We start from the raw sequence: 25,201 nt of genomic DNA on the forward strand, positions 1-25,201 counted from the left end.
TGCAGGTACAGTTACAACGTTTAAAAGACATTTGGATAGGTACATGAACAGGAAAGTTATAGGAGGGATATGGGCCAAATCCAGACAAATGGGACTAATTTAGTTTGGGAAACTTGGTTGGCATGGACAAGTTGCACCAAAGGGTCTGTTTCTGTGCTCTGTGACTCCATGACTGTAAATCTCTGGCTCTGATCTGACGTCTTTGATCACTTTCCTAGTCCATTCTTGCTTTGCTTTACTTTACAGCTGAAAGCCTACTTCCTTCAGGTTCTGCTCTAACCCTGTCTGATACTGCTGGCCTGTCTTCGGTTCTGTTTAATTCAATACGTCAGATATGCACGGAGCATGTATGCTAATCAAAGTACATAAAGTTACATTTACAAGTAACTTAATCTATCTGTAGCCAAATTCCTAACAAAGGTTATATCTTGAATGTCACAGTTCCAAAGGCCAAGCAAATTGTTAGTTAGCATTTACTGGGAGGCACAATCACGAACAATTGCCTGTTTATCATATTATTCCTTTTTACTTCTCTCTCACTTTCTTTCTGTAAGCCCTCTTTTATTTTTCCTCTTTCCTTTCCCCATGCCCCTCACCCCTGTAAACCCTCCCCAAAAATCCAAGCTCCAACAACAGCCCACGATCGTGCAGTTCTTGGAAAACAACAGGAGCTAGTCCAGAAAGTATACTGAGGACCACAGAGATACAGAAAGTGGGCTGCAGCTAACTTATTTGTTCACTGGTTTGCGCATATTAATGGCTGGAATATCTGTGGAAGAAAGTAATAAGTATGTTTTTTTTCTTGACACGTAAATTCCTTCTTGTGGAAGTGTTGAAATATCCCTTGTTGTAGTTCCCAGTATACAGGGCGCTCTACAATAACTTAACCATTATTGTGATGCAAGTTTTAATCCGAACTAAATATTAACAAGCCATTTTACCACCAGGGAATGATCATGTGATCCAGGAGAAATCATTAGACAACAAAGCTTTCCCAATGGAGAGACCCCCATTGAGCTAAATTCTCATACTTCCATTGTCACCACACTGAGATAAACAAACTCAGCATAAACCAACATGCTCAGAGTTCCACTGTAAACAAAATTTAGATCAGTCATGTTGGCAGTGTGATGCATTAAAGCATTCTAGGAGTTACACATATAAATACAAAGGACCTCTTTTATGTAGGCAAAACTTGAACGTATGTTGATAACACAGTGTGGACCTGGAGAACCACAGCAGGCCAGGCAGCATCTGATGTGTAAGTGATAATGGGAACTGCAGATGCTGTAGAATCCAAAATAACAAAATGTGGAGCTGGATGAACACAGCAGGCCAAGCAGCATCTCAGGAACACAAAAGCTGACGTTTCAGGCATAGACCCGACACATCAGCTTTTGTGCTCCTGAGAAGCTGCTTGGCCTGCTGTGTTCATCCAACTCCACACTTTATTATCTAGCATCTGATGTGTACATATGTTGCACCATTTTCAAAAGAGGGGTATGGAGACAGCCAATCTCTGCTGCATCTACATGGAAAGCTCTGACTAATCACAACCTATCTGCTTGATCTAAAAATTAAGATTGACAGTTAATTGTTCCTGCTGCATCTGCACACCAGTGATGGCCTAATCAATCAGCACTCTCCTCTCATGCCAGTTAAAGTGGTATCCTTTTGCTCAAGTCTGTCTCTTGCATCCTAGTTTTGATAAATACAAGATGGAGAGCTTCAACTTCTAGTGTACACTTAGCATTGTTTAAGTTCTGAATGTGTATTCTGTTGCAATTCATTCCAACCTCAAATCCCACTGAAATACTACGATGCTGGCTTCATTGTAGTATTCAATGGTTTAAAAGACCTAAGATTGATTGAATTAATCTGTTCAATGATCTGTATTCATTGTACTTTGATGCATAATCCATAAAGCAACAAAGTAACAGACATAATTCAGAATCATGGCTGAAAGCATATATGTAAAAATCATTTAATGCCCAAATATTTCAAAATATTACTCATAAGTGTGTTGATTTGGAAACTGCTTGTCACTAAGATATAACAAATACATAATGGAAGGTAGGAAGCCAGTAAATATGTAGCACTCCTGTGTAAACTCACTTCACGGAAATTTGTATACCAGAAGACAGTTTAAAGTTATTCTTGTTGTCAGTCTCAAGAGGACAAAAAGAAGATTTTTCAACGCTAATTTAGTAATATTTCAAATGAGACATGAACTGAAAGCCCTGTGCGTTTCAAAGATGCTTTATTAAATTCTCAGACAAGTATAGAATTATAATTTCAGTTGCAATGCAAAACTGATACATTGCCTTACTTCCATGCTTGCCTCATTAAAATAGAAATGATAAATCGTTTTCCAAATTCTTACAGCATTGACGCTCCTAGCTTTTAAAAGAGACAGCAGTAGAGACAGCTGTAGAGAAACCTTCTTGGCGACAGGGTGATGGCCGTCCTTCCTACCAACAGAGCCAAGAAAAATGCAACATTTCCTGCCAGCCTTTAACGAACAGGTCTATATTCATGTAGAGAGGAAAGTAAAGTGATTTCTTTTTTTCACGATGGAACTGAAGTATCGACACATTCGGGCACCTTTAACTGAAATCTTCTGGTAACAACTGTTTTCTCTTTACTTCTTTTTTCTTTTTTCTTTTTTTGGTGTCCACTCTAGAAGCAGTCACTGGTACTGGAGTTTCAGTTCCCCAAGCAGCAGCTCTTCCAGACTACTCCTACTAAGTGTCCATTCTTTACTGCGAGCCGAGACAGTGTTGGCAGGTTACAGAAACATAGGGTGCATCTTGAATGAGGTCAGTCTAATCTTTGCCTACTGTCCATACACACATATTTTCAAGCAAAGAATCATCACATTAAAGTGGTCTTGTAAGATCTTCCCTTCCCTAAATATATCTCATAGGCTAGCGAGTTTTGAGAAGATTTGTAGCTCAGGTTGAGGTTCTGGATGTGAGTTTGCTCACTGAGCTAGAAGATTAGTTTTCAGACGTTACGTCACCATTCTAGGTAACATCATCAGTGAGCCTCCGACGATGCGCTGGTGTTATGTCCCGCTTTCTATTTATCTGGTTAGGTTTCCTTGGGTTGGTGATGTCATTTCCTGCTCTTTTTCTCAGGGGATGGTAGATTGGCTCCAAATCAATGTGTTTGTTGATGGAATTCCAGTTGGAATGCCATGCTTCTAGGAATTCTCGTGCGTGTCTCTGTTTGGCTTGTCCTAGGATGGATGTGTTGTCCCAATCAAAGTGGTGTCCTTCCTCATCTGTCTGTAGGGATACGAGTGATAGTGGGTCATGTTGCTTTGTGGCTAGTTGATGTTCATCACTCGTATCCTTACATACAGATGAGGAAGGACACCACTTTGATTGGGACAACACATCCATCCTAGGACAAGCCAGAGACACGCACGAGAATTCCTAGAAGTATGGCGTTCCAACCGGAATTCCATCAACAAACACATTGATTTGGAGCCAATCTACCATGCCCTGAGAAAAAGAACAGGAAGTGACATCACCAATGCAGGAAATGACATCACCAACCCAAGGAAACCTAAACAGATAAATAGAAAGTGGGACATAACACCAGCGCTTCGTCAGAGGCTCACTGATGATGTTACCTAGAATGGTGACGTAACATCTGAAAATGAACCTTCCAGCTCAGCGAGCAAACTCACATCCATATCTCATAGGCCATTTGCAGCATTTAAATTGGTCCACTCAGCTCAGATCAGAACAGGACAGAAGTGAATTCTAGTCAATATTATTAAGGTGCTTACAATAACGAGGATGCAGCATGAATATTAATAAATAAATAATCACTGTATTTTTCTACATTACACTTGCTCTCTTTCTCTGGTTTGCTCATCACCCCTCACCCTCCTACCTGCTTACCAGCCCACACCCTGCTCTGGGGCATGCAAATTGCTTTTCAGAAACAAAGGAATTTCAAAGTATTTAACAATTCTGTACTTGAACCTATCATTAGGGCAATGCAAGGCTGAGAAAGTGGAGAAACTTTCAATTTTTTTGTCTTTTCCTTACTTCTCGGTCTCAGTTTTAACACCTGACTTCTACTGGGCAGCGAACAAAGACCTGCATCTCGCCACTTGATCAATTCCTTCAGTGTCACTGGGTCAAAATCCTTGAACTCCTTCCCCTACACAATTCTAGTTGTACCTACACAAAAGGGACTGCAATGATTCAAGAAAGCAGCTCACCAGCACCTTCTCAAAAGTTACTGGAGATGGGCAATAATTGCTAGCCCAGCCAATGATGCCCACTTCCCGTGAATGAATAAAGGAAAGTGAGAGTAGACCAGTCTTATTTTACCCTGCGACACCATGTTATCTAGGTGCCATTCCTTGAACTACAATTGGGTCACAGTTAACATGTCAGCTCTTGTAGCGCTGAGCCAAAACACCACGAGGATAGAAATTATAATTCTTTGCGCTAGATTAACTATTTTCAGCCAGTCAGTAGCTGGGATGTTACAATTGCACTTTGAGACCTGAACATGGAAGGAATAAATTCACCAGAACTAAAATGTTGGATGCCTGATTAATGATTCCATTGGGAAAGTATGTATGCCAGCATGTCAGATAGTCTTGGCTCTAGTGCTCCCATGAACTACTTTTTCTTTCCCTATGTTTAGTATGGACGCACTGGGGGCATCTCTAAAACAGCAACTGCATTCCATATCCAAGATCAGGGAACACAGCACAGATGAGGCTTTCCTGTGTGGGTGGCAGCCGTGGGGACCTGTAAAACTAGGTTCCATAGAAATATTGCCTGACCCACCACCCACCCACCCAGCCTGTCATTTTATTAGTGACAGGAGAGGTGCCAGGAGGCCCACTCACCAGAATGCTAATGAGGCTCTTAGGTTCCCAATAAACAGCTACTGAAGAACCTCTTCCCATGGACATCGGGATTTCACCATGCCCTTTCTGCTAGGTGAGACGTGTCAGGCTTGTGGCTGGGTAAAATGAGTGGTTGCCTTCTTTTCGACCTCCAGTGCCTATCGGAAGGCACCCCTACTCTCATTCTCACAGCTTCTCCAAACCCCTACGCCGGCTTCCCCACCTCTTTTGTCTCATGATCCAGTGCCTCCAGACCCCAAACGGGCTCTTTCAATCTGGTCCCAGTAGGCCCTTAACTCATCTTTAAGACTGCTTCCATCTCTATACCATATCTCCCTCTGAAACTGTCTGCAGTCTCAAAGTGAGCACCACTCCCAATGAACAGGCACTGCCTGAGCAAGAGAACTGGTTGACTCACCAGATGCTCTCAGATGTGTAACTTCCTCCCTGAATGCGATGAGATGGTTCAACACCACTACTAGGATACAATATGGCCACAGGATTGATACTTTGGACTTTCAAATCTTTATATCACAATAATTATGACCTCTACCCATGGAGCTTTCAAAGCAGCACTCCAGTCCTGCTCAGTCAACTTTTATAATTGAGTATATTTTTAGGCGGAGCTAGGATTAATAGTGCAGTTGGTATTATTCGTTTTGTAATTAGACAGGAACAACAAAAAAGAGATCAACCACATATCAGTTCCTCCTTCAAGACAGTGGAGTGACCCGTCAGCATGTTTACGTTGCCAGGGTGCTATCAAAAATAGCTGCATGACAATCACATCACAGCCATCCCATATGTAGAGAAGGGAACTTTGTTCCCCTAATGGCGTCCGAGTCCTGAACTTTGTAAGTCAGGAGAGTTATCATTTGAGGAAGCACAAAGTTTCAACCTCAATCCCGTTCCCACAAGGCACCAAAATTGGATTTCTGCCTCGATGGCCCTCTCAAAAGCCCTACACTACAACATAGAAAGCTTAACAGTGTTCTGACCCATTATACCATCCAGTACTCCTACAGAAGGAAAAGCATGTTTTAAATAAATGACTCATCCCAGCTGGGCCTCACAACTTACCCCAGCATCCAGCATTATTACAAAGAAACCATTTGTCCCTCCCTTGGCACACAACTGAGAAAACAGTGATTTGGTGAGATTTGATTTAAAACCTACAGAATTTTTACCAAACATTTTCCAGACACAAATCTCAAATCCAGCACAATAATAAAAAAAATGACATTGACAAATTTCCAGCGCTGGTCATTGTTAACTCATTCACTGTGCTCAAGTGTTCAGTGGTGTTCTAACTATACTGATTTCAGTAACAGTGCCTGTGTACACTTAACACAGCTAAAAAAAATTATATGAGCAAATTGCTGCAGTTGCTGAAATTTGTACTGAAAAGATCAAATACTGGAGATCACAATAGGTCAGGCAGCATCCATGGATGGATCAATAGCATCAGGAACTGAAGTGTCGATCCCAGCCAGATTTACATGTTACTGACATTGTTTGTTCTGATTGGTTTGTATTTAGTTTGTCCCTGGGTTCAAAGAATTATGAGTCAATTCTGCACTCTAGGATTAAAATACATAGACCCAGAATTTCTTCAGAGCTGCTCCGGTGTAGTTACATCAGGAGCAACTTTGAAAAAACTATAGGACATAATTATCTGTCTCTCCACTGCAATGTATTATTGGAAGTACCAGCCTTTCCATGAGATGCTATGTTAGCTGTGACTCATACATTCAGACCAAAGATTTTGTTCCACTGTTTGAAGAAGAACAGGGAATTCTGACAGTCTCTGTACTCCCTCAACCAACAGCTGTGTTAAACTGGTTGTTCATCTGATTGGTGTTTGTGACATCTTCAAATGCCTGCGCTTTGAACATCACAATCGCCGACTATTAACCTCCTGACACCTCTAGGTTGCCGTGATACTTTCAAAGTGAAGGCTGAGTGGGGGATGACGGCAGAGCCAGAAACACACAGGCTTCCAATGAGCCACTGGTTAAAGTCCTGAAAGAGCTTGTTAACAGGCTACGGAGGGCCAAAAGCCATTGTCAAATCACAGATCCCAAACCCTACAGGTCTACAGCATGTCAGTCCACAGGTTTAGGGTGTCATTAGGTCATGTTTTGGCTGAAAATAAAAATTTCAGGAAAGAAAATGTTATTCTTGCAGGAAGGATCTAGCATGCTTTCATTAACCGTTTACTCACTTGACCTGCATTATAAGACTACCTGTCCTCTAAGTCCTGTCTCCTGCAAGCTGCTGGGTGGAGGGAAAGCCCACCTGCTTTTGAGAATTCTACCTCATCGTCAATTTCTGTTCCCTGGGAGCAATCCATGCCCAATTTAGGGATCTGCATTTGAAGATCGTGTCCCATCTGAAACATATGTAATACTGGGTCAAGATTGGAAATGATCTGAGCATCACGTTTTAAGCCCAGAATGAATATCAAGCTTCTTGTGAGAAAATAGCTATTGTGTTTACCTATGCAATAGACTTCAAAATAATTTTTGTCTTCTCAAACTCTATGCAAAATACAAAAGAAAGCTTGTGTCCTGATGTCTGGTTCCTTGTCGCTAGCTTACAACGTTTTTCTTCCATGTAGCCTTTCTTGCTGTTGCAACAGTGATGAGAAAGCCTTAGTTATCATTTTATGAGGACATGATGTGATGTCGATTGAAATACCAGTAAAACTGAGTTATGAGACATACAAGTCAGAATCTTCTTGCATACTTCAAAATGGAAAATTGGCATGTCCATTTCCAAATATTGCTATTTTCTTAACTGGTTTCTTCTTCAAGTGTATGGATATTAAATACTGCTGGCTTACAATGGGGTAGACTGCTGTACCAATTCTCATTCTGATATTAGTAGAAGGGGCTGTTCTATGTTTGTGAAGGGGGATCAACCATGAGTAAGTCTCAACAGAACAGGTTCCTGTCTTGGATAAGAGGGTGTAGTTTACTACATCTTGGTTGTGATATACAGGTTGCCTAAACTGTTAGTCATATAGACTATTACTAACTAAAGGGAGGTAAGGCATGTATGCTTCCATCAGGAACTGTCCCAGTTTCCAACTAACTCAAACTGCCTGATGCTGCATCTAGTGGATCTGTTGTATATCAGAGTGGGTAGAGCTTTAGTTTAGTGCGGAGATTAACACTGTTATATTGATTAACTTATACAACGCTTGTCATATGCTGTTTTAGAAATACTGTGATGGTTCCCTGGGCTTTACCCTGGTTTTTTGTTCTAATCTTGTACAGAGCTTCACTTCGAGCTCTCAAATTATAAAACAAAGGTCTCCTGCTGCGACATGCAGCAATAAACATGTGGATTTGGAAAGCATACAAGCAAATAAATAAAATAAATACTTTTTCAACTCTCTTTGCTTGTGTATTTAACTTTTATCAAGCAGGAATAAGCAGAAGGCCTGGTAAAGGTCAAGGAATATGCTTTCAAACACAGTTATCTAAACACAACTAACACCACTGACACTTTAACTGCAAATGTAATTTGATTATAAAATTATAAGATAAATATTGGATATGGTACAACTGTACACGTTAGATTTGAACCATATTTTACCATATTTCTCAGCAAGAAACAGTAATATGTCAATTTTAGTAATATCCCTCTGATCTGTTTTGTTTTCCATTTCTGTAATCTCTGAAAGTGTTAACCTTTTATGACAACAGTTGAAGCATTATTCCCAAATGTAGGCTGATAACCAAAGGAAGGTGCATTTGTAGAAATGGTTCAATAAGTTTCAGCAAGCCAAAAAATATTTTACAAACATACTGCAAGTTGGCCATTACATCTTTGTTGTTATTATTGAACGAGAAATTAAACTGTGTTGGTACAAAATTGGTTATACATCAGTGAACTTGAAACTGCAAATGACTATATGATGATATTGGTGCTTTGCAGATGAATGATTTTACTACAGGGAAATGGAACATTTCTTCTTACTTAATGAAAGTCATTGCATGCACTGCATAAAATGCTTTGCAATACAGTGGCAATTTGATAAGATGCTTTTAGCCAACCTTTTGGGCTCAATTTGAACTCAGGTCATTGAGGTGAAAACCAATTGGTAATGTAGTGTTTTATTAACTTTAAATTCACTCTTCTGGTTACAATATATTCTGTATGAAAATCACTACCTGTTTTAAGTACATCAACAGCATTTTCACAATCTCTAGAGAACCATTAGAGACAACTTTGGTTATGTGATTTAGGGTGCTCATAATGTAATACCACTATATTTTTCTAAAATGCTCATTAATATTATCACTAGGTTAATTTAAAGTGAAACCCCCGAGTAGTACTGAGGATTGATGTGTGATCTTGGGAATAAGGTGTAAATTGAAGACTTATTTTCTTGCCCAGTTTTTATGGCAACATTATTTGAGGAAGAACAATGAATTCTTTCAGCGTCATAACCAATATTCATCCTTTAACTGATATCAGCAAAACAAACCATGGTTATTCTACTCAATGCTATGTAATCTTCCGTTAGAGAGTAGCTACATTTGTCTACATAACAACAAACACTGACTTCTAAAAGTAATTCAGACGAGACAACTTAACATACTAGAAGGCGGAGTACTGCCATTATTAGTATTTTGCATACCAGTGCTAATGTGGTATAGGGAATGTTATTCTTAAGCTAGTGCCTATAATACTATGACCAATACAGCTGGATGACTTGTTTACTTCTTTGTACTTTTCTAGTCAAAAGTTAAACCAGTGTCTTGTTTTCCTGTTCCCGCTTGTAGTGGGAGCAGAAGATTACGTGTTAGCATTATAGGAAGAACAGTGGAATGTTTCTGATTTGCTAATAAACATTTATGCCTCAACCCATATCACAAAAACATATTCTGTGAAACTTAACTGCAATTTGTGAAACTTTATTCTGCACAATTTGATTAATGTGGTTTCTTTTATATTCAACAGTGACCACAGTTCAAGTAATTCAGGTGCTGTGAAACATATTGCAATGTCCTGAAGACATGAAAAGCATTATATAAAGGTAAGTTATACCTGTTTTTCAGTCTCTGTCCCTCTTCCATACAAGCAATAACATATTGACAGGGATCATTCCATTGCTACTAGGTCCATAATCTTGCCCAAATGGTATTTTCTCATTTGTAAATCCAGGCAAATAACAGGCCATTCAACCACAGGATGTACAGCTAGCAATCCGAATCTTATCATTAAACTTCCTCAAACTCCACAATGATGCTTCGCCAAATCAAGCTGCTAAAGCTAATGCCAGTGTCTTTACCACTCCCATAGCTGAGCTCAGTTAACGTAGCATGGTCAAGGAGCAGGATTTTCTTGGACTAGATACCACAATTATTTTACCTAATTCAGTCTATGAAAATGGCCGCTCAATATTTATTTATTTGTTTGTTTGCTATAAGTGTTGTGTAGTGTCGCCACTCTCTGCCACCACCTCAAAACACAGAAAAATAAACCAAAACATGGAATGTAAAGGCAGGAAAGTTTAAAAAAAGCTGTTCAACTTTAAGAGTCCTTCTCATTAAGTGCTCTGCTATGGGCCATGGGCCTGGTGGCCAGCAGGAGTTCCCTTCGCCATGCCACAGCCATTAGAATGAAAGTCACCACTCTGTGCCACCATCCTGCCTCCACCGATGCCATTGCCGCTATGATTTCATGCTGGACCTCACCGATGCAAGTGCCACCAATACCACTGGATATCGCACTGGCCCAAACACAACTCTGCCGCTTCCTCCCCAGATCTGTGCTGGATATGGACACTGTTGAAAACATATGCTCGCCTCTGCCACAGCAGCCAGGAGACAGCGCTGTGCCCACTCACCACTGCCAATGCCTTCACTTACAGCACAGAAGGAAGCCATGTGGCCCACCACGTCCATGCCAGTTAACAAGGATCTGACGACACCAATCCTATATTTCAGCTTTTGGCTCATAGCCCTGGGAGTTATGGCAATGCAAGTGGATAGCTAAATAATGCTAAATGTTACGAATGTTTCTGGCAGCCACCTTTTCAGACAGTGAGTTCTGGACTCCCACCAACTGCTGGGTGAAAGCAATTCTTCTCAACTCTCCTTTTAGCCTCTGCCTCTTACCTTAAATCCTTGTCTCCAGGTTATTGATCACCCTACTAATGGAAAAAGTGCTTTCCTAACAACCTACCTATACCACTCACAATCTTATACACCGCTATCAGGTCCCCTCTCAACCTTTGCTATTCCAAGGAAAACAACCCCAGCCTCGCCAAACCCTCCTAATAGCTCAGCCCTTTCAGCCCAGCCAGCATCCTGGTAGGTCTCTTCTGCACTCTCTCTAATGCAATCACATCCTTCCTCGAGACCAGAACTTTATGCAATTCTCCAGTCTTAACTAGTCAGGTTTACCTAGTGTTTCATACCATTCTAGCAGAATGTCCTTGTTGTTGAATTCTATGCCTCAGCTAATATTAAAAAAAAGAAGTTAAGTAGACATAGCTGAGATGTTCTGATGGACTCATTTCAAACTTGAAAAGGACACAATCTATAAACAAACTGGATGGCTGGGCATTTACCCATTTTTGAATCATCCTGGTACAAAGATCTGACTCACTTACGGCCACACTTTGCTAAAACCCTGGTAGTAATACAATTCATTTTCTCCCCATTTGAAATTAAAGCACCAAGGTCTTGGCAATTGAAGTCTGGGGTCCCAGAAAGAAAGGTATAGAGATTAACAGGTCAAATGGAGATTTGAGTTCTTATGGATTTAAGAATTTCCATAAACTAACTACCTCACAATGTCAATCTAGAGCAGAATTTGTGTACGATAACACCCTTCATAAGAAACATCATGCGTAGACTCCCTTGTGCACATCTGAATAGGAGTTAGCTGAGTCCAGTTTGAAACTGTGTATTTATGTAATCTGTATCTCTTTGATAAATTACAGCACTTTCTTTCTGAATTCCTTCATGACCAAATCATTGCAAAAGTGAAGAAATCAATTCTATGTTCAAAATTCTGTGTAAAACTGATATTGCAATTTGGAAATAAATAGCACTAAAGTCAAACAGGTTAAAATCAGATGAGTTAACACCGCAATGTTAACTATACTTTCTCTCCACAGCTGCTGCCAGACTGCTAAATATTTCCAATTTGTTTTCAATTTCAGATTTCAACAATCATGACACTTTGCTTCTGTGAAAATAAAACTGGTGATAACTGCGTTGCAACCTGAATTCACTGTTTAAATTCTACCCCCTTTTGAGCAGACAAGGTCCAATGTCATCAGTACAATTCTATGGAACACCTCTGCCCCAAAAGGAAGGCGTCACCAATAAAAGACAGACACCTCAGGCAAGCTAGAATATATACCAGTGGTTTCAACTTTTAAAAAACAGTTCAGCAACTCCCACTAGCTTTGATAGATTTTAAATGAACTGTTTGATCCTAGTTCTGAAGAGTCATACTGCACTCAGGACATTGATCCTATTTCACTGTCCACAGATGCTGCAGACCTGCTAGAGTTTCTCCAGCACTTATTGTTTTTGTTTCAGATTTCCAACATCTGCAGTATTTTGCCTTTTTAAATGAACCGTTGAATTGCACTTGCTAATCACTTCAGCATATCTTAGAGTTTAAAATATTGACAGGTGGTTTGAGCAACCTTCCCTGTTAATACTTAGCACCCTGCATTGATGAATAATGATTTATATGAAGCCCAGCAACAGATCCCACAAGTTGTTTGTCTGTTCACTGAGTGACAAAAATGAACATGAGAAACTCTTGCATTTGTAAAGTGCCTTTATTATCCCTCAAACACCATAAAGTATCTTACACCGAATAAATGACTTATTTTGAAGTTGCTATACGTAGGCAAAGGCAGTACTTAGTCCACAGCAGGATCCCACAACAAGCATTGAGATTAATGACCGAGAAGTTTGTTACTTTGTGGTGTTGGTTGAGCAATACTTGTAGATCAGGATTAGAATAAATCTTTTACATTTCAATAACTAGTGGAATCTATTCAGCTTTTACGTCCATCTGAATTAGTACAAGGAGCCTACTCTAAAAGGCAGAACCTCCAAGAATATAGGACTGTACCAGGTTGTGTTCTTACGTCCTCCGGAGAAGATTAATCCATAAATTGCTAATATAGATGTAAAAGTGCAAACTGAAATTTAAGATTATGGTACAGTTTAAGATTGTGAACATAGTTGAAGAAGTGCTGCAATTTATGGGTAATGATGAAATATAGTTTCTGATAGGCTGCCTAAAAGCAGATGGCCCTGACACTAATGGCAGGCCACTGTATGCTGAAGCATTCTCCACAGAAGGTTTCCAATGATATTGCAAAGAATCTCTGAATACAGAACATTACCAAAGTTTCTTCTTGACACCATATGGTAAACATGTTTGTCAGGTGTATCCTGAAGGTAATGAAGCAGAGAATGTGCAATAACAATGAACACAGGAAATCCCTCCATAAAAACAGAATGGCCCAGAGGATGTCTGTATGTGTTATTGGATCAAGTAAAATGGAGGAGTTTGGCAGAAATTCTGGGGCCATGGGCTTAAGAGAAACTCCATCAGAATGAGAATGAAGTTTGACAGAACTGCTGCACTATTCAAACTTTTGACAAAGTTATATACCAGACATATCACACTCACAAAGGCTCTGTGTAGATCAGTCACATCAACAAAACCATCCATCAGACATCAATGAGTTAATAATTGTGTTGTCTGTAAGTGGCTCAGCCACTCAAGCGGAGGCAACCAGCAAATTACCAATGGTTTAAGTGTTTCAGCAATTTGTTAATTATCAATTAATCACAGCAACAAAGGTAGTCTGTAATTACTAATAGATTAATTATACTAAATACAGCCAATAAGACATGAACTTTTACAATTTGCTCTCTCTGGAAATCTGCAAAATCGTAATCCGATATTTTGAGTTGTAGGGATTGAATGAATTTAAAAGTGCAGTTAGAAACATTAAAAACAAAGTGTTCCCTCCATCTCAGTTACCAGGGATTGTTACTCATAAAAGAGAATATTTTCCTGATGGCTAACAGTCTTTTTTGAATTTATAATTTACTATACTAATGTTATTTATACTATGAAGTACTTTCTAGGAGAAAATCTAACAACAGGAAGAGAAAGCTCTCCATTATGCTACAAACTCTGATTTCTATAGTAAAGCTAACATTTTAAAATGTGAGCTCTTTAAAGATTTACCTCTGCGGTTGGGAATTATCTTTTCAAACCAACCTTTTCTGCCTCTGATGTTTTAAACATTCGGCTTCCACTTTCTGCTTTTTGTTTCCTCTGGACTCCGTTATTCTGCAGGGGAGTCATGATGCTGAATCGATTCTTCAGTGCACATGTTTCTAGCTTCCCATGTCCAACAGGGGGAATGATTTGTGTACAGTATTTGCTTTTGCAATCTGCATAAATCCCCTGATAATGATCTGACTGGACTTGTTGTTTGATCTCAGATGAGAGTTACACAGTTTTTCTTTCCACTGAGCTCGGGAGTCCTATTCTGATCCATGGGCTGTTCCTCCTTACTGACTAAATAAGGTCATCCTCATCTAGCTGTGCCTCATTTTACTGTAACCCTTTAGTGAAAACTGTACAGCAATCTGCTTTACTAGTTCATATCCTAATTTTAAAAGGGATGCTTCTGACATGTAATTTTTTTTAAACTTCCAATATTACTGGCTCAGTTTATGCACTTGAAATAATAAAATTAATAATACACAAGTTAGTAAGTAATTCTGGTATCAGTCCCAGAATATAAGCAACTCACAGTGTTCACTTACCATTGTTAACTTTTTCAATCGTTCAGTGACACCCAGGTTCAGTCCCCTGCCAATGCTGATCTCAGAACATGTAGCAAAAGGAGCGCATGAGCAACAATTCAAATAGACTCTGAGGAAGGGCCACTCGAACTGAAACATTAACTCCGATTTCTGTACACAGATGCTGCCAGACCTGCTGAGTTTTTCCAGCAATTTCTGTTTTTGTTTCTGATTTGCAGTAGCCACAGTTCTTTTGGTTTTTAACTCAAATAGGTTTTCCTCTCCTGATCGCACTTCAATGAAATCTGCATGTATGAGGACATTGGGTGAGGTTACCATAAAGTTTGAATACATGGTTGATTAGCTGATTCTCTAGGATCAATTTCAATTTCACTTGCTTGATGGAAGCCAGGGAAGTGGGCAATTAAAATTAGTCAGTTGCCTTAGCACAGGTGCCCACACTGGCCCTGCCAGTGGGATAGTTACCTCCTCCCCCGAGGAGGCAACAAAGGCATCCATCCAAAGTCATCGGGTTTCTACAACTATGAAGACCAGGCCCCGATGACAACATTTGAACTTGTGGCAGAAGTAAATAGGTTTCCTCATGAAGGCAACAGGAGGATAACAGTACAAAAACAAATGACCTAAACAGAAACATTTCTGCTTATTTACATGAGGTTAAAAGGATTAGGAATGCTCATCCAGAAATCACAAGGAGGTTTTGAGGTCTCCCTTCACTTTTTCTCCTGCGAAAAGCTTATGAAATCTCCTCCACACGATTCACCTCCTTGATGGAGACTATTCCTTTTATGCCATCCAACCTTCTGTAGACTGAAAGGCCACTCATGCCCATCAGCCAGTTGCCACTTCTGACCCATTTTGAGTGGGCACTAGTAAGCAGCATGCAAAACCCAAGAAGGGTTAATACTGCCGAAGCCTCGTGTCTCACAGGTCAGATCAGGGCAATAATCTATGCTTTGCTTCTCGCCCAGTAGATTTAGGCTTCTGGTTAAAATTGTCTTCACTATCCAGTCTGATCTATGAAGAGTGGGTGCTTTGGCAAGGACAGAGGGCAGTTGGCCTTCTTTGGATCATTTTCTAATATTAACTAATGCATTGAGGAAAGTGGAAGAGGGGTGTGATCATACTGGGAAGGGACAAGAAAAGAAATTGTGCTGTTGTTATTGCTAGAGCCCAAAGCCCAAATTATAATCACTCATCAGTGTAAACAGCCACTTCAAACTTGTACACTGTCTAAACAAGACTGATGATGATGATTTTTAAGCTGAAGAGCAAGATGAATATCCAAGCATTCCACATTTCTTGCAGAAGTCACATTGTACATTAAGGGATCGCTGCAATTTATATGCAGTTTAAATATGTGATCGTGGGAATATCCATCTTCCTAAAGCATTTCAAGTATCTCCCATTATGCAGTTTATAAAAAGAAATGATCACACACACACATAGGAAATTCAAGAATGTGAAGACTGAACTTTGAGCCTCCCTGTGAACAGGAAAGCTGAACTGGATGACTCGTGTGTTTGGATTGGGCTCTGACTTTTAACTGTATTGTTTAATTCCATGTTTCTGGGGCACTGTGGAAAACAGAGTCGCATTTCACTTTTAGCTGTTTTGTTTCATTCACATTTCTTTGTCAAACTCAATCATTGCATCAACTTTCAGAATCATTTTGGGGCTGCATTTGAAAGACTTTGAATGATCTGAGCTTTTTGTAACATTGGGCAGAATGAATCTTAGAAAATTTACTGATGGATTTTTTTTACAAATACAGAGGATGACAATGATTCACCCAAACTTAGTGAGTTTACAGAACATTAATTTTTCGATTAAGAAGCTAAGGTAAGTAGTGAAGGCTCCAAGTACAGCACACCACCATGATAGAAGAAAGGTAAGGCTAAGAATGATAAGGTGATACTAAGTTTGGGAACACAATTTTACACTCCGATAAGCGAGGTCTCACAGGAAGGATGGGAATGGGAGGCATATAATCAGTCATGACGGCCAAGGTACCTTGTCAAGCGGTCAGCACTGGTCCCACTAGAATTTTCCATGCCACGGGACAGGTGTTAGGCAAGACACCCACTTTTAGGCTAATTGATACCCATAACTGCCCAGTTTTAGGCATAATGCCCTCTTTCGCTCTGCCAACTTTACTAAAAAGGGTCTCTTCCCACCTTGTTACAGGTTTTTTTATATGTTCGATAGAGAAGGAATCCCTGTATAGGTCCCTGTGTGCACTGGAGACCAACCACCCTTTTCCCTAGGTCTGGATTCCTCTGGGAACCCCCCCGACCTCTTTGCAACCCAACCTCCACTAATCTCTCTCCACTTGCCAGATCCTCATGTCCAGGACACACCATCCCCATGAATGTACCTCCCCATCAAACTATCACACTCATTTGAATGATTGTCAGGTCTTGGAGCTGAGATTTTTTCCCCAGATGGGAGTGGAATTCTCACCCTAAGCCACGTAGTGCTGTTCCTAGCAGAATTCGGAGTGGGTCTAGGTTCATTCTTGACTTATTCACCAGGGAAGTGAGAACCAGGAGGATAGGTAAATTTCTGCCCTGAATTTCAAACGTTTGCAAATTGTACGAGAAAGGATGACAGAGAGAATTAAGTAAATTCTTGGGTCAGTTGTTTGATTGCTGAGCTTTTATAATATGGTCACTTTTTCTAATATAAATAAAATGCTATCATTAAAAAATTTCAATGATAAAAAGTTGGAATTCAGAAGTATTAAAATGAATTTACATATTTTAAGTTGATCCTTTTCTCCCTGATTTGGCTTTGGCGAAAATGAAGGAAAAGGAATCACTGCATGCCTGTAGTAGGTTGAAGTAGAAATTCAGTGGCAAGGCCTGATTCAGAAATAATATGAAGCGAAATTGCTCTGCATTGATGCTGCAGTCACATGTGAATGCTCTTTTATAGCCATGTGAAAGCCAAAGTGTTTCACTTTACAACCTCTGGCCAGGTCTTTAATTCCCTTATCTAAATATTTATATTCCACTCTCCTTTCCATCTAAGTACTGTTTTCAGTGTTATATCATTGTCCATAATTGTGATGTTGACTACAGCTACATCCAGGTCTTTTTTGAATAAGATATCTCACTTCCACAGAGAACCATCTTTAGTGATCAGTCTCGACTCCATATAAGACATCTATCTGAGTTTAGATATGAATACTTGCAATAGATCCAAGACCTTATCGTGGCATTTCATTCTGGCATTCTTCACAAACTGGCATCTTTAACTGCTCTGAGATTCACCGACTCAGCACACATTAGAAATTGAAGCTGGGTCATAATACGCTGAAACTTATAGATAGGTTTTAAACAGGACAATTTGTTGGTGTTCATGTTTTTATGTCAAATACTTGAAATTGATTTTATGCTACTGTTATTAAATGCCAGTGGTATAAACAGCAATCATTTTGAAATCCTTCACCTTTTCAAGCTTATTTTCTCACAAATCAAAATTATGCATTTTTTAATTTTGTTGTGGGCATCCACTTCAGTCATAGAAATGTCAACAGAAAATGAAGCATCTCTTTAATTGAATTTTGCCTGGTAAAATTGGAATCATACCATTTAATTTACTATTTTTTATACTGTACAAGCCGATACAGTACTGATGATACTTGTTCAGGAGTATATGCTAAGGAAATTGTATAACGCTGCCTCATACCCATGAAGAATATAGAATAAAGGTTTGCTTTCTTAACATTGATGCCTCTCTTACCTTCTGAACTAAATTTCTCCAAGTAGTCATGGTGACATAGGATCTTGTTAAACAATTCGTGCAACAATGTATCTATTCGCTTATATTTCAGACATTACAAGGTATATTTTTCCTAGATGACTATCTAACTGTTCATTATATTAGCATTGTTACAGGAACAAACTATGATCATCTGAAACAATTCGTTCAATTCCATACATTTTCCTTTAGGTAATTCTGTGCATAGCCTGTGCCAGAATTAAAGTGATGTGGAGGTGCCAGAGTTGGATTTCAACAGACAAGGTCAAATATCACATAACAACAGGCTATCGTCCAACAGGTTTATTTGAAAACACCAGCTTTTGAATTTCTGCTCCTTCCGCAGGTATAATGTGGAAGAGTAGGTATACTGACACAGAGTTTGTACGCAGAAATGTAACAACTCTGAAAATGGTTCGCTGTTGAACCTTTAATCGGTTAGAAAATGACGCAGATTTCTACTGATTAAAGAGCAAATCCCAGATCTCTTTCAAGTCATTTCCCAAGATAATTAAAAGTTTTATCAACATATACTGAGGTGAAATCTCAAGTCAGACAATGCAGTTTAGGTGTGAGACCTTGTTTAGAATCAGAGGCAATGGGAACTTCAGATGCCAGAGAATCCAAGATAACAAAGTGTGGAGCTGGATGAACACAGCAGGCCAAGCAGCATCTCAGGAGCACAAAAGCTGACGTTTCGGGCCTAGACCCTTCATCAGAAAAGGGGAATAGGGAGGGGGTTCTGAAATAAATAGGGAGAGAGGGAAGGCTGACTGAAGATGGATAGAGGAGAAGATAGGTGGAGAGGAGAGTATAGGTGGAGAGGAGAGTATAGGTGGGGAGATCCTATCCCCTCCCTACCTCCCCACCTATACCATCCTCTCCTCCTATCTTCTCCCATTTCCATCTTCTATCCGCCTCCCCCTCTCTCCCTATTTATTTCAGAACCCCCTCCCCATTCCCCTTTTCTGATGAAGGGTCTAGGCCCGAAACGTCAGCTTTTGTGCTCCTAAGATGCTGCTTGGCCTGCTGTGTTCATCCAGCTTCATACTTTGTTTAGAATCTGTCTGTGTTTACCCCCACTGGAAGGGAACACCATTGTCTGGCAATCGTTGCACAGTGTCCATTTATCCACTGTCGTAGCATCTGCATGTTCTTGCCAATATACCATGTGATAACTCACTATGTTTTTGCTTGTGTCAGAACTTCTCAGCAAACATGTGAGCATAGAGTTAAGTTCTGACGATCATATAACAATAGAAGTTACGACTCAAGCACATTTGTTCCACCTTTGGTGCTGTTGAACCTTGCTGTGCTGCATAATTTATCTCACTCCGGTGCTTCTTGGCAGTGATCATTATTAGCAGCTCAGTAATGAGGTAATACAGCTTGTCCTCACCTATCATATTTTTACATACACTTCCGATGGAGTTCGTATGCTTCGGTAAAACTTCCAAAACCAACTCTTGTCAATAAAAGTATCAGTGCATAGGTCACTAAAAGGCAGTATCACAGTGTTCTTTTCTCCATTTTGTGTTCTTTACAATTAGAACTGAAATAACATATCTTAGATTTTAACTAATACATGCACTCAAGTTATAGTACAAACTGAGCATAGCACAGCTAAGCGAAAACAGAAGTTGCTGGAAAAGCTCAGCAGGTCAGGCAGCATCTGTGGGTTAATGTTTCGGGTCTGGTAACCAAAGGTTCTGTGGAAGAGTCACTGGACCTAAAACGTTAACTCGGATTTTTTTCTTCACAGACGCTGCCAGACCTGCTGAGCTTTTCCAGCAACTTCGGGTTTAGTTCCTGATTTACAGCATCCGGAACTCTTTCAGTTTTTATATAGCACAGCTAAGGGTGCTTTAATCGGTATAAGCTGTTTTGATCAAATCAGATACCAGCAAATATCTGGGGAAAATGGTTAATGAGCCAGAACGAAATTCTTAACAGCGTTTTGTGGATTTTCACATTTAAGAATTCAGAAATGTTATTTTAATTGACATGAATGTACTAATTTGAGGAACCATCGAGCTGATTTGACTGTGCACAGATCCTGAAAGTTGTAGTTTTTCCTTCCAGAATTTGAAGGTTGCAATGTTACTTCCTGCTACAAAATTCCATTGTTTATTGCAGGACAATGAAGGGAAATGGCTGTTTTCACATGACCCTCTCCCCTCCCCACACACACACACACACACACACACACACACACACACACACACACAGACACACACACAGACACACACACAGACACACACACAGACACACACACAGACACACACACACGAAATAAGAATTTTAAACCTAGCTGAGGTTCTGTCTTCATTCTGCTTCGTCATTTGGGCAATGCAGAAACTGCAAAGATTTTCATAGGTACTGCGACCATAAATCATAGCTAGAACAAGCGTTTGAGCCAGAATGAAAATTAAAAATATTGCATTTTATAGAGTGCCTTTCATTTTCTCAGTGCGTCCCAAAGTGTTTAGTATTCAATTCAATATTTTGAGACATAGACACTGTTGCCGCCAAAGCTAATCTTCCTGTCTCTATTTATATGTCACATATTTTCACTCAGCTTCCTTTCTCTGGACCCATAGGTTGCCTGCATGCTTCTGTTTCCCCACCCCCACTCCATCCCCAGACACATTTCTCTTTGTGTCTTCTCCACTTGCAGCTTCTCCTACAGCTGTTGTCTCCTGTGAGAATGTGCCTCAATATGTATTGTTCTTTGTGAGTTCCTGGTACCTAATTCTGGTCTATGGTTCCTGTGGGAAGGGGTGGGATGGACTGAAGGCTCCTGTGTTGAGCACTTACTGCAGCTGCCGGTCATTTCAATTGCTGAAGTAGATACTTAAAATGTCAATCTGTTCAGATATGTTATGATCCACCTCTGAAGCAGGTGGGAACTCATCACCACAGTTTACAGGGATATACAAGGTGTGGAGCTAGATGAACACAGCAGGCCAAACAACATCAGAGGAGCAGGAAGGCTGACGTTTTAGGCCTAGACCCTTCTTACGTCAGCCTTCCTGCTCCCCTGATGCTGCTTGGCCTGCTGTGCTCATCCAGCTCTACACCTTGTATATCTCTGATTCTCCAGCATCTGCAGTTCCTACTATCTCTGACCACAGTTTACAAATTCCTTTTGCTTTTCAGTCAGAATACTAGTTGCTCATTGTGGTTTTAATCACGAGGGAGGCATTCCACCCCAGTGTTACCTCTGCTTAAGTCACTAAATTGGGAATCAGAATCCAAACAACAGTGTAAGATCCTACATGGCCTGAGGTTACTAGCTTATTGCTAGACAGAGATAATAGTAGAGTAGTATTGTCTCTGGAGTTGTCAATCCAGAGACCCAAGTGATGCTCTAGGGATGTGAGTTTGACTCTCACTGGAATGATGGAATTTGAATTTGAGGCCTCTTGAGGTACAGTGGTAGTGTCTCTACTTCTGAAATAGAAGGCCTAAACTGGGATATTTTCACAGGAGACACACTGGATCCAGAAGTACGTCATAACATGTGTGAACGTGTTGATTAAAAATATCTATTTAGCTTACTGCTTTTCAGGCAATCACCAGGTCAAAATCATTAATAGATACGTAATAGTAAGGAAGAATTGTAATACCCTACCACTCATTGCCCCCACTAGAAGACTGAGAGCTGGAGGGGTAACAAAATAACAGGGAGCTGCTCTGTTGTGGGCAATTTCCCAGTAGCAGGATTAGATTAAAACTGCCCACCACTGCTACAGAGATGGGTAGCTGGCTGACATGTTTAAATGTTTTATTATTGGGCTATTTTGTGGAGCCACCAGCATTTTGCCGATGGTGGGATGCCCTGCCATGTTGCAGGCCATGGGTAACCTACCTGTGGCAGCCCAGAAGGGCCATCAAGGCAGAGGCTCATACCCCACAGAGTTTGTAAGCCCCCCTTAGTCCCAACAATCAACCCGGAGCAAGTTTCTTTCCGACCTCAACCCTCCTAATTTTCCTTTTGTTTTTCTTATGTGGTGAAGGCTCTGGGTCTCTTGCCCACTGAATCATGTCTCCCAGTGGCACTGCTGAGGTGTCAGAGCTGCCAGGTCTCCAGTTGGATGGGCAGCATTAGGTGTCTGTTGCCACTATTAATTGGGTGGCACATTGGTGTGGGCGATCTGAAGACTGCTGGCAAGCACACTGGCTCTTTGTCCCAACATCAGCGTTCCATAGCTCACACTAAAGCTCAGTCCTTAGCCTTTACCTTCAATTGTTAAGGTACTACTGCCCTATTTCTGGTGAAGTTGTCTTTGAAAGTCATCACATTGTAACAATTCATGCTTAGCTCTAATTATTGTGTGCTTCTGAGTCAGGGTAGCTACAGAGGCAGGAAATTACATGGGCTCAATGATTATCTCCCTACCTGTGCTAGCCTTTTGCTGTCTCTGCAGGATCAAGCTAACCACACTATGTGAAGCTTTATTGTGAAAGGTCTCCGTCATACTCTCTGCTGTTAATTCAGCTGTAAGACAAGTATTCAGTCAGACTCAGCCAGTCGATCAGTCCAATAGACAGCTTGTCAACTAAAAAGATAAAAGTAAAGCCACCAGAGTCCCGGATGACCAAAGGGCTGCTCTCTCTTTATAGAGAGCAATGACTGGTGGTGTATAATCTGAGGATCATCATGCTTCTGGCAAGGGGTGATGGTGAGAAGATGGGACATTCATAGTGATCTTTTAGCCATTGTGGTCATTGAACACCTACTGTTGACATCACTATGTACTTAATGCAATAGTAATATAAGAAAGCACAAAACCCAGGCAATGTGTAACTCTGAGATCAGTGCCTATGATTAATAAACCTCCAGATACAAAAACAGAAACTGCTGGTAAAGGTCAGCAAGTCTGGCAGCATGTGTGAAGAGAAATCAAAATTGACATTTTGGGTTGAGTGACCCTTCCTCAGAACTCGGGAAAACTTCCAGATATCTGTCTCAGTAACGACCCAAGTCTCCATGGTATATGTTATGTGGGCTGACACATAGAAAACCTCACCAAATCATGGTCACAGCAAATGGATACTTGAAAGCCATTGGCAGCAAGTTGTGAGGCGTAGTTTTCTTAATTGTCATCAATCTGAGATCAGTGCTGAAGTTCACACCTAATGACCAAGGTTGAAGGATGAAATTAAATAGAACACTGCAATCAGAAAAGAAGATTGCAAGTTCACCGTCTGTCTTTGAAAGGAAATGAGTGGCAGGCCAAGATGCATCAGATTTTTCAAAAAGGCAGTTTATAAGAGGCCCAGAACAGCTCAGCTTTTCCAAAGTGATCCCAAACACTAGAGGAAAATGTTCTACCAATCATCAAGGCTTGTCAGTCATTCTGCCATTTTGTTTTCAGATAAGACACAAAAGCAGAAAAAAGTACATATGACAGTACTCTAAAAGCCTGGTGTGATAACACTGCTTCAGCTCTTTCTTTTAAAAGAAGAAAATATAAAAAGAAGGAATGCTACAACCTTTAAGACAAGAACAAGGAGATAAACTAAAATAGAGACGACAACAAAATAAGATTTGTTGTATACTGGTAATTGTTAAAAAAAAAGCTGAAGAGTAAGGACGGAAAGCAAATATCTGAATATGTGTTGACACTGTAGTGACACTTTGCCAGAATCTCGGTTACTTGGCGTGGAATGAATCCTCATTCATAGATCAACAGATAGCTAATAAAGACAAACTGGCAGTCAAATTAATATATCATTTAGGGGAAATGAAAGATTGTGAAGAGTAAAATTCTCTAGTATTTCTAGTGATGACTGCAAAATTTTCCAATTTTTAAGAAGGTCAGCTTAAGGTCCAAGATAACTTCAGAGCACATGGGCTTGAGCTCATGCCGTACCAAATACAGAGGTGAAACAATTGACCAATTTATACGCAGCTGTCAACAGAAAGTTTGGAATGTGACTTAACAACTCAAAGTTATCAATGTCCAGCCCAAGTCATAAGATATTGTCAAAAACAATGATCAAATTCAATGATAAATTTGATGACACATTTAAGTTGTCCATGATCATTCATCGATCATACAGAATGATGACTCTGATACTGAAAGTATCACGCCAGATAACAACACCTATGTACATCAGTCTGCAATGACAGTCAGCACACAGCAGAGTGAAGCTACACAGCCAAGTCATGTTATGAATATGTAAATTAGGAGCACAACTAGACCATTTGTTCCCTCAATCCTGCTCTGCCATTCAATAAGATCAAGGTTAATCTATTTATATTTCAACCTCCATATTCCTATCTTCTCCCAATAACTCTTGATTCTCCTGCCTAACAAGAACCCAGTGACTGCTTTGTAATGGCACCTCCAGCAGCATGTGGCAATAGTAATGGAGTGCATAAAGCAAGAAAGCTGAGCAACACTCTGGATCCTACACCAGCAAATGGCATTGATGTTGGAGGGCAGCTAAAGCAGTAAGACAGATTTTCAATGGGAAAAAAGGTGTTATTGATGAAGCATGGGCTGATGGAAAGGGAAAGCATGCCAACAAAGAAATTCATCAGTCCAGAGTAAACCACACAGTCATTCCATGTACACATTGTGAACTGTTCCTTGTTTATCTTTAATTTCTCTTTTTATTTGCAATCCCCTGATGCCAGCTGATTAAGTAATCTCTACTTTGTTATCTTTGAGCCATCTGTGTGTTCCAATCTTGCAATATTCCA

General features: G+C 40.2%; 1 protein-coding gene across 3 annotated transcripts in view; it reads right to left on the reverse strand.

Annotated features, from left to right (window-relative positions):
• arhgap20b (Rho GTPase activating protein 20b) overlaps nt 1–25,201 on the reverse strand; it is a 154,149-nt gene that overhangs the window by 104,281 nt on the left and 24,667 nt on the right. Inside the window, exon 1 of one of the 3 annotated variants that reach the window (XM_048544020.2) lies at nt 14,168–14,445. The exons of 1 other annotated variant lie outside the window; for it this stretch is intronic. In XM_048544020.2, the coding sequence (XP_048399977.1) occupies nt 14,168–14,254 (87 nt within the window). In that variant the 5' untranslated portion in view covers nt 14,255–14,445. Of the gene's footprint in view, nt 1–14,134; nt 14,446–25,201 lie in introns of those variants that run through there. One more of the 3 variants, XM_048544021.2, reaches the window with a different exon arrangement.

The sequence above is a fragment of the Stegostoma tigrinum genome, chromosome 15 (genome assembly GCF_030684315.1).
Source record: "Stegostoma tigrinum isolate sSteTig4 chromosome 15, sSteTig4.hap1, whole genome shotgun sequence".
NCBI classification, from domain to species: domain Eukaryota; kingdom Metazoa; phylum Chordata; class Chondrichthyes; order Orectolobiformes; family Stegostomatidae; genus Stegostoma; species Stegostoma tigrinum.